At 40.7% G+C, this 15,921-nt stretch overlaps 1 protein-coding gene across 12 annotated transcripts in view; it reads right to left on the bottom strand.

The window, feature by feature from the left end:
• RPS6KA2 (ribosomal protein S6 kinase A2) overlaps positions 1-15,921 on the bottom strand; it is a 308,943-nt gene that overhangs the window by 66,982 nt on the left and 226,040 nt on the right. For all 12 annotated transcript variants that reach the window (XM_083828092.1, XM_083828093.1, XM_083828095.1 and 9 more), the window contains 4 exons: positions 12,228-12,308; positions 11,347-11,426; positions 7,718-7,824; positions 459-496 (listed from right to left, as the gene is read on the bottom strand). In XM_083828092.1, the coding sequence (XP_083684218.1) occupies positions 459-496; positions 7,718-7,824; positions 11,347-11,426; positions 12,228-12,308 (306 nt within the window). The remainder of the gene's footprint in view (positions 1-458; positions 497-7,717; positions 7,825-11,346; positions 11,427-12,227; positions 12,309-15,921) is intronic.

Here is a 15,921-nt window from a genome sequence, read left to right on the forward strand (position 1 = left end):
AGAATGTTTAAATGAGCAGAAACACTCTGTTCAGGTTTGGCAAAGAATGCTGGTAAGGATGTTTGCTCAGATTACCCTGATGAATAATAATTGCAGATGGAAAAGAGTTGTAAGGATGGCCAGACAGCATCTCCAGAGTGACAAAGGAATGGTTTTCCAAGGTGTCCTCTACTCAGTTATAAATTCAGAGAAATTAATCCGGAGTAATCAGTCATACTGGGAACATCCCTCCATCCATGGTGGTAGGCAGTCGAGAGTAAAAGCTTCAAGTCAGTCTGGAGAATGATTTTACCAAGAAAATACTATGTTCTCCATGTGCTGTGCAGCACATGAGTGCTTGATGAATTGCCAGAGGAAAGAATGCTTCTGATTTTTTTCCAAGCAAAGACCAAGTTGCATGAAGCATAGTGCGGAAAAAAATTAGCTCACAGGCATGGAGTTTTCTATTCCCCACATACCTGTTATCTTAATGTGTCCCTCTTCGTCAAGAAGAATGCTGTAAAGCAAAAAGCAAAGATAAGTTCATTAGGTGGTCACAGATCACAGTTAACAAACATGAATAAAACATGGTTAAGACTAGTAAGGAGATATACATGATTCAAATACACCTGCAAATAAACCCTCAGTGCATGATATGCCTCCAGAAAGAAAAATGATCCCCGAAGGTCTGACTGATCTCATGCCTGAAGCAAGCAGAGCCTGTGGCAGTTGCACAGGGAGCCTCCTCTTTTCTCCACAGCATGCTTGGGATGGGGATGGGAACTGAGCTCAGAAAGAACAAGGTGTTCAAAGCAAACAGCTGCAGAGAATTTTCTTCCAGCAGGAGAAGGAGCTATAGGTTCTCCCCTGTTCTTGTAATAATAAAGGCACGGACACAAATAATAAAGGCTTGGACTCCCTGGACCTGAAATTAATTCCAAAGGTAGATATGTTCATGCTAAAGTAATAAAAGTGATCGCAGAGCATAATGACTATTCACAACCTAGCTGCATGGATCTCAGCCCCTGCTAATTTATTCTGTCCGGAAGCATAAATGAAAATTCAGCCTGGCAGCCAAATCCAAGTGTTCTCACGTTTGCCACCTGCCAACTTTTCTTATTCTCACAAAGGCACTCCAACATTTCTGTGAGAAAAGTGACTGTAGTTTGCAAAAAGCATTGCTGGATTTTTACAGAAATAAGAAGGCACACTGAAACTGAAAAATAATGATTTTTGGTAATTTTTCTGCCTATTAGTACTGACATAATAATGAGGGTGGTGTTCCTTCAGTCCTAGCTAGATTTAGTGTCAGCCTTTTCAAACTGGTCTAGCGAGGTATAAGCTATTTTTGTAATTTCATTCTCTCAGAGAGTCACTTTAATCCATTTATTCAGGAAGAAAATAAGACAGAAGCAAAGCTAACACATTAGGAAAGGTTGTGTGTAACTCTTGTGAAAGGTTGTCTCTGAGCTGAAACATAATTGAAAAGAGATGATCTTCTGCCATTCGTTTGTGCATTTGGAACAGATTGTTATTGTGTAATTCATCAAATAAAGGCCAGCAGCTGAGTCACTACTATATGTTCAATAATTAAAGCTTTTTCTTCTCAATAAAAGCTTCTTTGCTTCTATTTTATCTCCAGATTTCTTGATGAGGCATAATTTTTAAGTACTAGCCTATAACAGGTTTGCTTAAATGTATTTTTGTGGCTATAATCCCAAAACAAGAGGCTTGTGCTTCAGAAAAGAACAGAATAAAACACCTGCCAACTTGGAACTGAGCACGAATGTCTGAACCCCACAGACCCAGCTCTGCAAGAAGGGCCGGGGGAGCACAGCTCACAGGAATCACCCCAGATTTTGTCCCATGCACAGGAAGTCCCTGTGAGTAACAGCACAATTCAAGGGGTGTGGGATTTTCCCCAGAAACATTAATTTTATACTCCATTGACTTCCTACGGAAAATTCATGCTGCTCTTCTATGTATGCAATATGTGGTTTTCATACCTTTCACCTCCATTAGGTATGAAAGCAACATCCATGCAACTATCAGACTGATAACACTCTCTTAAATTAAGTGAGACAGAAGCATACTGTCTCCTATTACATGTTTGCATGAACAACAAAATAAATGGATCCTGGTTTCCTACGGGTGTGTACCCTACATCCCCCAAAACTCAATCTATAATTCCATCCTGTCTCATGTTCCCTAAATACACCCTTATACAGAGCCCTCAGCTGCCTTCAGCTTCATGTTGCCCCTGGCAGTATGCTTTGGACAGCTGGGGGTTTCCACATTTGCCATCTGCCAATGCATAGAAAGCTATAGTTATGAACTAAAAAATTACATTTGATGTAAAAAGAAAATAGCATGCTGCAGTGGAACAGCTTTGAGTGACATTTAGAAGCAAAGAACAATGTATCTGCTGCTAAATACCCAGATTACAGCAACTGACAAATATTTTTTCTTTGACTGTGGAAGCAAAGTTCCTCTCTAATCATCCTTTCTGTCTTCTCTTTTTATCTTTATCACTTTACTGTTCCTTTTTATCCTCCACTGTCAGTAGTAGAAATTCTATTGTGACAATCAAATTATGTTAGCTGGGGTTTGCAGGATCAGCTAATCTGAAATAAACTACTACTACTTTGGGGAAGGGAAAAAAAAACTGGAAGTTGTTAATCTGATTCAGACTTGAGAAAAAAAATTCTTCTAAATCAATGCTTTGAAATTATAAAAAACAAAAAAAGTCGACTACTTAAATGTTAAAGTAGGCTGTAATTCCAGTGAGTAGTATTTTTCACTATTAATTTTTTCCATTTTATCTGTTCAGTTTAAGCTCTGACTGTGTTTTACAGGATACTGCCATTGTCAACCTGTTCTTTATTTCAAAACAATAACAAAATTTTAGCCTGAGGATGGTCCCACAAAAATTTAAACTGCTTTCATTGACTTCAGTTTAAAAGTATGTCTTGGGATAATAAAAGCTGAAATCTGTATGTCAGAGGCAGAGAAATTAACCTGCTAGCAGGGGAATGACATTCTTCTGACTAGCACCAGGAGAAGAAGATGCTCATGGTAGAGCTAGGACTGCAACCTCATTATTTATTTATTTATTTATTTTTCTGCAGCTTTAACACAGAGATAAAAGACTTTGAATATTAGCTGTTCGTATTATTTTATGTTGTATCTTAAATCAAGGCCATAGTAATTTTCTCTTATTTCTCTCTTTTATTTTTAGTTTTGAGTCATGCCTTTTAGGCTTCATTTTAAAGCTCCGATATACCCAAATTAATGTGAAGTTCTGCCAAACCTATCAAAGCTGCAACTCTGTTTTTTGTTGTTTGTTTTTTGATGATTTAAGTTTTTTTCCAAGTCAGCTCAGTTTTGCAGAGAATTCAACCCACACTTTGTGTTTTTCAGAAACCATAGCCAAAAACTCAGGTTGGAAAGGAAATCTGAAACGTCACAGAGAGCATTTAATTTGGCTGCAGGCTTTGTTATGAAAGTACTGGGCAGAATGAAGAATCCAAATATCTCCCAAAAATGAAGATTTGCCCAAACAGTCCACCTTTTGTAACATTCCGGTGTTTGCATGATGCCATACTATCTCAGGTAAGCTGAACAGTCATATGCTGAACTCATCTCTGCTGTAGCTTCATTGGCACCATGAAGTCCTCAAAAGAGACAGTTCTCTTCAGTGGAACCTGATAGCAATTCTCCACCAAAAGTCTTTGACCCTCACTGATCCTCAGATCTTCCCTCTCTCCACAGAGCAGCTACGTTCATGAATGAATTGCATGGCTTACAGCATGCTGTATTAAATGGTCTTTTTAAAAAAAGTATATATATATTCGTTCAGTGGTTCAGGAACTGTTACATGAGCAGTTGAGCTGTCCCTTGTATGGACAGCTGAGGGCATCACAACTTAAGCCTCTCTTTGCTAACTGAAGTCCTTGCAATAGAACTCTATCAAGATGCAGCTGGGTACCTGGAGATAGAACAGGCAAAATAAATAAAAAAGATCTGCATTCTCAGGAGGTAGAGTTTCTTCTAAGTCATTCATACTCTTAAACCGCAGCATAAGCAATAACACATTTCATGTACTAATTTACAAATCCCCTTTTTTCTAGTTCAACATAGCCATATTTAACAGCTTGATACTGCAGTTCTTAACCAGAAACACGTCTCAAGATCTAAATGAGGTTTTAATGTGACTGAACAGCACCTTGTTCCACACAGCATCCCACTGAAACCACCAAGACAACCCAAGGAGAAGAAATGGCTTCAGCATTGTAAGAGAAGAAGCATCTGGTTGTTCCATACAAGACTTTAACCAGCAAACTCAATTGCTTGCCTTTTTGAAATAAGTACAGCTAACTTTATAACAACTCCCAGAGCATGTATATATTCTGGATGTGCTTAAAATTAATTCATAGCTTTGAATTGTTAATATGAATTTTTTTTGCTCAGGGAATCTTAAAAAAAAAAAAAGTTGAACCTGAAATTTTAATGTACTGAGGTTCTCTCAAGTGGTCTGAACAGTGCTATTTTCTAACCACTCTTCTTTGCCATAAACAATTCCAATGAGCTTCATTTTAGGACGCTTGCAGAGCTGACTGAAGCAATCTCAAACCTATTAGCAGTTACTGTTGGGAGCTTCTGGAGGACAGCAAAAGCACTAAGCAATGAAGGAAGGACAAATGCAGTGCCTATCTTTTAGCAAAGGGGGAGAAAAAGAATTGGGAAATTACAAACTAATTTATCTCCATTTCTGCAAATCTGACTGAGTAAACCTTTTGTGCTCTTTCAGACTGGCAATGCTTCTCCTCAAGATGTGGTGCAGTTCTGGATGTTGTACTGCAGAGGAGATACGGATCAAGAGAAATCAAAGGGGAGAAATGAGAATGACTGAATGCCTAGAAAGACTGACTGGTTAAAAAAAAAAAAAAAAGTTCAGTAAATTCAGTAAATGGGTTTTTTAGTGTACAGAAGACAGGATTAAGGACAAGGTCATTCTTGCAGTCCCCCAAGGCTGCTGCTGAAATCAAACATGCCACCTGGAGAGTCTAGGAGGAGAGGCCAAGGAGCAATGGCCTGCAATTGCAGCACAGAAATGTCAAGGTAGGTTTTAAGAGCATCTTTCTAGAGGTACAACTGGTGGAGCACTGCCGAGAGGTCTGCTATGGAGGCTGTGGAATCTTCACCAACTATTTTAAGAATAGGTTAGCAACACACTAGCAGTGACCTTGGTATATTTGACCCTGCACAAGGGCAAGGGAAGGATGAGATTATCCTGGGACAGTCCTGACTTTCTGTTATCCTCTCATTTAGAAAGTTATCCTTTCCAAGATGTAACTTAAAAATTTAGCATTTTTTCCCCTTCACAATGCATGTTTTTCACCTGTACCTGTTTTTCTATTCTAAACTTAAAGTTCCAGTGAAACCACAGGCTGTCATACTTTGCTGTGCTAGGCATGGCTACACATAGGCTTAGTGGTAATAAAGGTATTTTAAAGGATTTTTTTTTCCTGTACTTAAACAGATGCCTTGAATTATCCCCAGGTATGAACGTCAGTTATACCAGTCTGGGTCATTCCCATTCTTGTACAACAATTTTAAAAACAATATATAAATCTTATATTTTAACAAAATATTATATATATACTTATATATAAATATAAAAAATATACTTATTACAATTTTATTATTATATAAGTCAAGTTGTAAAAACATACATTCAAGTTTAGGAAATACCAGAATGAGGGCTGCCACCTTAGTTTGACCTGAGTCTTTAAAGGTCTTTAATTGCATGGAGATACTTCTTGTTTTGTTCCAGAGAACTCCTGCCACAGGTGGCAGAACAGATAGATAGTATTCAGGGATTTTAGCACAGCTGAAGAATGAAGGAGATGGCTGACTGATTTTAAGACAGATAAAAAAACACAGAGATCTGGATTCCAGCTTAGCCTTTTCTACTTGTTTCTGTGTGGTAGTGACAAATCAGTGACACCTTCCTTTCTCAGGTGAGCTCTAATTTATCAATTCACTGATCCCTGATATGAGACACTGCAGTTTGGCCTGCAGAAATAGTAAGTACTCTCACTTGCAACTGAAGTCAGAGAGAGATGTGCATTGAAATGCAACGTGACACATAACGCTGAGAACCCTGCAAAATCAGGTTCTACGTATCTCAAATACAGTGAATAGTTTTGACATGCATTTAATTTTCTCCTTGGTTTCTAACTTCTCCCAAAGGAAAAAAAAAAAAAATTATGGCATATGCCTAGCAGCACCATGACTTTTATTTGAATACGCAGGGTCATATTTGGATAGCTTCTAATAGCAGCTACATATATCACACACTTACATGAAAAACAGCATCTAACACCAGAAAGAAAAGTAGTAGATGATTCATATTAACACTCACCAGAAACAAAGTTTAAAAGCGAAAAACTCTAGTCTATAGTACTATGTCATAGATAAATAATGTCCTGTCCTCCCCTTCAGCTTCTCACCTACAAAATCCAATTTCAATTAATCTTGGTGTCTTTTTTTTTTCTTTTTTTTCTGTGAACGTGACAGTAATATCATTCCCTTTTAAAGGAAGATTTGCATATTTTTAAATTTTTTGTCACAAAAGGAAAAGGCTTGCTCTGCTGTTTTATTTTGGAATTGTAAACAACAGCCAAGCAGACTGCTCTCAGTGGTCATCTTTTTTAAACGATTGTGACCATTACACTAAAAAGGCTGGTAACTTTGACATGTTGCAGCCTGCTTTATTAGCACTGGCACAGAAGATGCAAGCAAAGCACCAGCCAAGTGGAACAGAATAAAGACAATATCACATGACTGCCAGTCAGAGCACTGTGGGTGTCATTTAGTCTATTGATGTACTGCAGAGGAAAAAGAGAAGGAAAAAACCTACATAGAACCACATTAGGAATAACAAATAAGCTAGAATCATTCTGGGACAATATTTTGGATTGTTAATAAAAATTGTTTTTAAAATGTTGATTGTTATATTTCATGAGCCACTATGCGCATTAGTTTTCAGAGATTCTCATTTACTTTAAACAATGGCTATAGTAAAACTGAACAGTGCCAAGACATATTTTGTATGAGCTGGAAGAGGAGTTGCTTTGAACTGTCTATATCCCATCAGAGGGAAGGCCAGATTAAATGGTGCGAATCACGAATGGTTCTGCTGAAGTCAACAGCACAGGTCTGAACCCCGCCGCGCTGAGCTCATTCATAAACTTGAGGCCACATTACATTGCACTGCAGATGAAGTATTTGGCTTCATGCTTAAGTGAGATAATAGGAAGACCCTGGAGAATGGGACTGTGGAGACTGGAGCTCAATTCATGCCCCAGCCTAGTGGAATAACTGAAAACAAACACTGGTAAAGAGACTGCACTGCTGCTGTGTTAGACTGTACTGGGTCTACCACATATTACCACCTTAGCCACTTCTGTATTTGGTGTCTCAACCACTGCTCCACCATGTGTCACCACTTCCCAAGCTTCACTTGTGAGAGGATATGGTACTTCCCTACATTATCAACTTACATGGAGTGGACAAAACCTACTCTTGACAGTTAGGCTCTCGTGTACTGCCTCACATACAGGAAGGAAGGCAGAGTCTCTGGTACCTTTTGACTTGTTAGCAAGACGAGGAGCAGAAACGACCTAAAAGCTCACGTATTTATGTTTCAGTTCACTCTTTCTCATTAACTTACTTTTCTGGTTTCAGATCCCTGTAAATAATTCCAAGCCCATGGAGGTGGTCTAAAGCCAGGGCCAGCTCAGCTAAGTAGAACTTGACATCCTCTTCTGTAAACATCACCTAGAGAGAAGGAAAAGAAGAACATGTCTATTTACGAGACAGTGGTGGGCTGGCTTGCATTAAACAGACATGGGGAAGGAATTGTCTAACTCAGGAATGCTGGAAGGCCCATCATATCAGGTTCAATTTTCCATAATTTGTCTGAGCTCACATTAACAATTCTTACCAGATTCTCCTTATAAAACAAAACTTGATCTGACGAGTACTTCTTCTGTTCCTTAAAACATGCTGCTCTCATTCGTCTGTTTGATCTGTTTAGATGACATCATGTCGCAATAATATAAATAAGGTTCTAACTCCTTAGCCTTTGGAAGTGAATGGCAAAATTCAATATATTCACTGCAGCCCGTATTGCTTTCACATCTCTTAATTTGCTAAGATCTTGGCATTTGGTTCCTAAATTCTCACATAATAATATGGGGAACCTCTCTGGGGAAGCATAAGGCTTCTTGTTTTAGAAACAGAAACACATCTTGTTTCCAAATATGAGCAGAATAATACAGCATGAGGACACTCAGAGATGGATTGAAGCCTCCATGCATTGAGGGTTCAGGGAATCCGCAGGGGGTCTCTTCAGCGCCTTCAGTGGCCACCAGACTCCTAGGCCATGGCCTCACTGCCAAAGGCATGTGCCGCAGGGAACAACCCCCAGCTTCTGCAGAAGAGTGAAAGGGGCTTGCAGCTACATTGCAAGGCAGTGTTTTTAGAGCTGTGACCTCATTCAATCCACATAGTACTTGGGTCTCCCATACGCCCAGGATAGCACTGCTGCAGTCCTGGGGCACAGCATTTTGTTTATGGTTTTCCAGGTGAAAATATCTGACATAGGGTGCCAGGTGTCTTCAGCATGGTACTGCTTGAGGGTGTGCAGCCTGGGATAGCATTGGAGGAGTGTGCAAGAAGGAGACCTGGCACATCCTTGTGCATGACAGCTAGAAGAATCTCCCCTGATGCAAAGGAGCATCAACAACAGTGCCTCTGTTTTGGCTGTGAGAGAGCAAACAGCTTCACCCTAAGCCAGAGCCAGGGACAGAGACAGATCATGGAGCAGGACCTTGCACTGAGCCTTAGTTATCCTGCTGCAGATGTCCTGAGCAATGATGTGCTGGCCAGCACACGGGGCCTGATGAGATCTAAGCTGATGTTGGTTGTTTCCTTTCAATAGTTGACACAGCTACTACTAACACTGAAAGCTCTAGTTTAGGTGTAAAGAAATTTCTGCAATCAAAAACAAACAAACAAAAAACCCTGCCAAATACTAAGCTCAGAAAAACAGAGCTCAGGTGGCAAGAAAATTCTTTGGTTCAACATCTTTTATAACCTAGATGATATTAACTTCTCTTTAATTAAAGTTCAATATGCACAGCTATAATAATGCAGAAAGAGAAGCTGAAATATTGGATATGCAAGTGCAAATACTACACATGACAGAAGTAAAATGACTTATCTCAACACAAATTTTCATGTCATATGTAAGTGTAAATATCTGCAGTAGAAGTTGTCGAGCTTATTTTTAAAATTAAGCCTCTGCTGTTGGAAAGGGGCAGCCACAATACTTGAGTGCTTTGAGAAGCTGCAGAAGGTTGACAGCAAAACTAGAGGATTCTGAGAGCAGATGTCACACAATTTAATTAAGAGTATCATTGCAAAGGAGAGAAGGAACTATGATATATATATTAAAAAGTTGTATTAAATATAAAAATAAATTTTAATTATTAATAATGTTTAAGACAAATAATGTAGGCATGATATGAAATCAACAGAATCAGGGAAAAACTTGATCTGTAAAGATATATCCAGCTACAGTCAGAGTTCTCAGAAAGACAGACAAGAAAGAAATGAGCTTTGCATGTACGCATGCTGTAATGTGATCTGACTGAAAGTCCACTAAAATTGGACCAAGTCCACATTTCATAAACTGCAAACAATACAAGTTTTCCCATAATGTCCTCCCTTGTGATACATTGCCACTAAACAGCTGCAAAGTATAGGTAGACAAGATGAGTTGCAAGCACTGAAAAGAGAAGCATATATCAGGATTGTCAAGTTAACAGGACTCGTTGTTGATAGTATAGAGTGGGACACACTGAACTGTAAAAGCATTAGGAAAACCTGAAGTTTCACTGGAGTACAAAAGCTGAGATGTGCTCTTTCACCTCCAAGTCCCCTGATTGTGCAGAATGTGCCAAGAAACACTTTTTCTCTTTTCTCCCATGAAATCAGAGAGGTTCTTTAAGACAGCACGTGTCAATAACAAAGCCTGATTTCATTGCAAGCCGCAGGAAGATAGTTTGATTTTCTTTAATCTTTTTTTATCATATTAAAAATAACTGGTACCATGTAGTAAAATACCATTATTCAGCACTGTAACTAACCAATTGCGAATGTCTTCCTGCATTAGCAGACAAGCCTGGAAAGCAAACAGTTGGGCTCCCAGCCCACGGTGGACACGACAGTCAGCCAGCCGACTCCACTGCAGCCTGCAGCATCTCTCAACCCATGAGCTGCTGCCACTGCCATCAGGACTGGGGTGGGAAAAAAGCAGCTCAGGAACTTTTGGATGAAAGTACTGTTCTCACAGCTTTTTTAGTCCGCCCATAACTCCTCTAACTGAGAAGATTAAACAGATGTCCCCCTCAAGGTGCCGTATGAGACATCCTCGTCTTATCTTTAAAGATTCTGTGTCAACTGCATACTGGCACCCCTTCCCCAGTCTGGACAGAGACCAAAGGCTGGGGACACTACACTGGTGACATCAAACCAAGGGCACAGACAAGCCCTCAGGACCCCAAAATGACACCTGGCTCCAGTGAATCTGGAAAACCTGCTGCTGCCTCTCCCTGTGGGCATTAGTGAGACTCAGGTTTGGTTTCCTGACTTTCTTATTCTTCAGCAGCAGAATCTACCCATAGGCATGAGCTGAAGAGGGCAGGGAACAGACTGAGCCCATGGAGGACATAAAAGCAGCAGCTGTCCCCAGGTAGGTGTGACAGCAGGTGACAACCAAACTGCACACCCTGGGCAGCGGGTGGCCCTGACCTGCTCCCAGCAGCGGCTGCAGGAGATAGCATGTTCCTGCTGGTGACCAATGCCCTGCTCCACCTGCATGCCCCCCGCAGGGGTCAGCCCACGACCGATGGCATCTCTTTTTTCTGCTGGCAGTGGTTGTGCTTGTACAGCACTTCCATGCCCATGTCCCAGGCAGAACGTATTGGGGATGGGACTCTCCTACTGCTTCTAATCGCAGCCAAGATACGTTTTGTGAGCAATGGAGCTATTCTGCTATGGGAATGGCTTTCTAGTTTTCTGTGATAGTGATGCTTACAGGCTATCTGCTGCATTCCCTATGGCACTAATCAAACAATTATTAAGAACCCATTTAAAGATGGAACTCTATTATAAGTATACACACACACACACATATTTATCAGGGCTATTCCTGAGGCACTCCCACCAGCTTCATCAGGGTTCTGGAAATCCAGGATAGTCTTTCATTTCTAAATTTAAAATCTATCAGCTTACCTCTTTGGAGAGTCTTGTGAAAAGGTCCCCTCCCCGCAGGAAATCTAGTATTAGATACAACTTCCCCTCTGTTTGAAATGCTGCATTAGAAAAGGATGGAGATGTTGGAAATTTGAATCAAGATAAAGTCTCCAAAGAATAAATATTGTTGACTAATGGTGTATCATTCATGATATTAGCTCTCCTGTCATTTCAGCACTTAGGGAACACAAGTATTAACTTCTCTACAGCATTAAGCAGTCTAGCTTAGACTATGGGGAAAATGATATCAGTTGAGAGACAATGATGTATACCTAACATATTCCTTTCCATTCTAAGCACCTACAAATTAATATTGGTTTCTACTGTAAAAGATACCAGGAGTCACTGAGGGCTGGGCACAGAGAGGAGCTCCCAGACCTGTGCGAGGGCAGAGCCCGCACTATCCACAGCATCCTCAGAAGGACCTGTACAGTAATAACGGGGCTGCCTGGGGGCTCGAGGAGCTGCTGAGGCTCAGGAAGGCAACTCCAGCAAGACACAGCATTCATAGACACAATTACAAATATGCTGATTATTAAAAATAGTTCCTCTGTTTTCTTAAATGACAGTTAACGGCAGGTGGGGGGCTGGCAGATGTAACTCACCAGCTACCCTATCAGCAAAATATATCACATTAGACTTTATGTCAAATGTATTTTGATGGACAAATGGCTAAGATCTGCTATATATAAAATTCTCCTTCGATATAAATGAAGAATTTCTTAGAGCTAGCCTCTGTGATTTTGTTAGAGACAGAGTCGTATGTAGGCAGGGGATACCTATATGAAATTCTAACACAGCTAGTTACAAATCCCCAACCAATTTAAGAACAAACATAAATTGTATTTTATTATAGTTACCATAATGAAGCTTGACTATGAAAGGATGATTCACTTCTGCCAAAATATCTCTCTCCATTTTTGACCGTACCCGATCCCGAACTACAAAGAAAGAACAATAAGAACAGAAATACATTAAGAGGCAGCATGGTCCACTGGATACAGTACTGGAATGAGCTTCAGGAGATTTGGGGTCTGCTTTTCACTCCGCTGAGGGTTTGTGGTGTGACCTTTAGCAAATCACACCACTCTCTAGTGTCCCCTTTTTCTGCCTATCTTGACACTGTAAGCTCTTCAGGGAGGCACTATCCCTTCCTCTGCAGAGAGCAGCCCTAACTAGAAGCATCACAGTGTTATCAGTGAGGGGGAAGCGATTACGCTTTGCAAAAAAAGAATGTTAATGTGAGTTAAAACTATATGGAATTAATAGCTCCATCTCATTTAAGATTAAACGGAATGTATCAGTCCCAGAGCTTGCCGGGTTAACCTTGTGCAAATTAACTTTCCATATTGTGCTGATGCTAGCAGCCTTTATTAGATATCTCTGAATAGCATTCTCTGCAAGTGATTTATATGAAATATTTTAAGCTTCCAATAATACCCCCAAACAATCACTAATAAAGAAAAAAAGCTGATTAAAAATAATAAAAAATTATTTTCCTGTGTAGAGAGAAATTCCTGTGGGACAACAGTGAGAAAAATAGTTTTTGTGGTTGAGATGAATAGAGAGTAACAAAAAATAGCTACAGAGGTGAGCTGGGTTCAAACTAATCAAAAATGATGCTGAAGATTTCATAGCAAACACATTTAACAATGTTCATATGTTGAAGGGGATTCAAGCTCCCAGATTATCAGTTCTTGATCTGATACATTCATTTTTCAGTCAATCACTATTTTACTAATTCTGTAATGACAGTATTAAAATTTTCTTCTCCTTTCTCTGTGTTACACAATGCCAATACGCTTTGCAGCCAAAAGCATCCACGAGGAATGCTATGAGACTATTTTAGGTGGTAAAGCCTGAGATCTCACTGAGATTCTGTCATCGCCCGCATGTGTTGTGGGTCTGCCGAGTACTCTCAGCAACCAAGTAATGAACATGCCGTAATGAAACCACATACTCTGCTGCTGCACACCGAGAACTGATGCACAGAAATAGGACCAAATCAGCTGATCTGAGAGCCTTAAATAGGAGTGGAGGAACATTTGGATTTTTTGCTATTTTGATGCTTTTCTTGGATCAATAGCTATGTAAGATTTACTAGCTCACTCAACCTAAGTCACAGAGCAGATAAAAATCAAAACAAAGACAAAGGGAATCTCAGAATCTTAACCTTATCTCAAGAATAAAAGTGACAAAACACACACTCACAAAATGCTCAGTGTATGTGAAGGTAGAGGATTTCTCAAGCTGTAGATCCAAAAACTTTGTGATACGGTGCGATGCTTCTGGGCAGGAGCTCCTGGTGGACAGGTGAGCATTGCTAAACACATTGTGTGGGATATTTTCTATTAAGCTTGGTTAGATAACTAAATAAAGTGCTTCTCTGTAACCAGATTGATGAAATCTGAGGCCCTGCGCAGTCACATATCCCACAAAATCCACAGGACGTTTTGTACACCAGCTGGGTGGCTTACCATGCACAGCTGGATAACAGCATGAATCACGCTGGGCAAAGGGCAAAGAACAGCCATCGGATGCAATTCACGCTGTCATCCATCTACCTGTGCTACCCAGCCCTGAGTGCAGCAGTGCACGGACGCAGACTTTGATAATCTCAAAGCAGGGGGAGTGCTGGCCATGGCGAGCAGCAGTTATCCACCGAGTGGCAGTCCAGTGTCAGCAGCAAAGCCAGCATTTGCCCGCCTATAAGGCAGAAGTGTGCTTGTGCAGTACAGAGGCCTAAGAATCAGCTGGCAGCTGGCAGTACGCCCTCCCGCCACCACCACTTCAACCTCCGAACAGGTAAAGGCACAGCAAAGCACAGCAAAGGCTATGTCACCACAGGAGACACCTCGTTCCCCAGAGTCATGGCCTGATGGCCTCTCCTGAACCTTGACTCCTCCAAAGCTGCTCTAATCACTGCCTTCGCAGTGGCTGCCAGAAAAGATAATTGGAACCTGTAATCAGGATTACAGCTTGGCACATGAGTTGGTGACCTGCCCTACACATCTTCCAGCATCAAACACTGCCTGATTTAAATGCTCTGAGGGCAGAAGGTATGTAGGCCAAGATTTTTTCCAATCTTGCCACCATAGAAGCTATTAATTATATTCTCTAGCAGGGCAAATCCACCATCTTTCTCTCATATCCTTTTCTTACCCCACTGTTTGCATATGTCTGGTCCATGACTGATTTTAAACTCACAAGTTGCCTCTACAAGGGTATCCACCTGGGAAGATTTATTTTCTCTTATTCCATATACACCAAGGAATTCCCCTGCTCTTCCTCTGACCTACATTTCTGGGATTGGGCATCATATTCATCAGGAAAGGTCTTAGGAAGAGTTGGCAGTTTGATGTAACATTTCCACAACCTGAGGCTCCTGCTCAGTCTGACTTCTCTGTCACCTTCCAGATACAACGAGCAGGAAAATACCTCTCCTGAATTCCAGAGATTTTTTCTAGCACCCAGTGGTCCCAGCCTGCTCCTCTGAGGGAGCATCCCTTCTAGTTCTTACATCCTGGTAGTCGGGTAATTATGCTAAATTGCTCAAGTATGATCTGAATTAGTTCTGGTTGCTTATTCAACCTTCTTGATCCTGGGTAGGGAGGGACTCCAGCTGTATATATAGGGAGGGACAGGGTCTGAATAGCTGCTCCAGTGTGAGGGATGAACATTAACAGTATGTATTTCTATGCAGGTGTTCAAGTAAACATATCTATCTTTGCGTAGTCGCATTTGGGGACCAGTGAACTCCCCATAAATTTCTCAGTTTCTCATTTCCAAAATGACTGAATCTCTGGAAGGGACATACTTGTACGGATTCCTTTCCAGGTGAGCCTCTTTTCTCTGACAGTCATATCACAGACCTGTAAAGATAGTGCTGGAGCTCAACAGCCTCAGGGAAGACTGAGGCTCAGGTCCTCCCTTCCTCCTTTCGGCCCCTTGCAGAGGCTCAGAGCAGCACACAGAGTGGGGAGTGCAGGTGGCTTTGACAGATCCTGCCTGTACCACATGCTTACCTATATGAGTAAAATGCCATTGGAAATGGTGCGAAACTGCTAAACTCTTGCTTTTTCTACCCATTATTTAATTTGATTTGAAAGGTGGGTTTTGCAGCTTATCCTTAAATCATACATCAGACGGAGGCACAGCATATAACCTGAACCAACGAGCACAAAGCCGTGGCGATCGTTTGCATGATCTTGGGCAAACTAGCTGTCCCTGAAATAATCCCTGGTGTTTCAGAAGAGACCAGACTGGCAGAACCTGTAACAGGGGAGGAAGCACTTGCTACCCTGAAATAAAAACAATTCTTATTTCTAGGTATTATTGTGCTATGAAAGAGAAATGGAGACAGCTGAAGATGTATGCAAATAAACATAGCTTACTCACTTCTATCTACCTAGTTCTGAAAATCAAAGACAAATGCTTAAGGAGAGGGTTTCATTTAAAGTATGAATTATATTTCTTGGTCTGTTTTAGTTTCAATAACCATGAAATACTTAAGGGAAAGGGGAAAAGGGAAAAATATATTCAGAGCATCTTCCG

This window comes from Anser anser (genome assembly GCF_964211835.1).
Source record: "Anser anser genome assembly, chromosome: 3".
Taxonomy (NCBI): Eukaryota; Metazoa; Chordata; class Aves; order Anseriformes; family Anatidae; genus Anser; species Anser anser.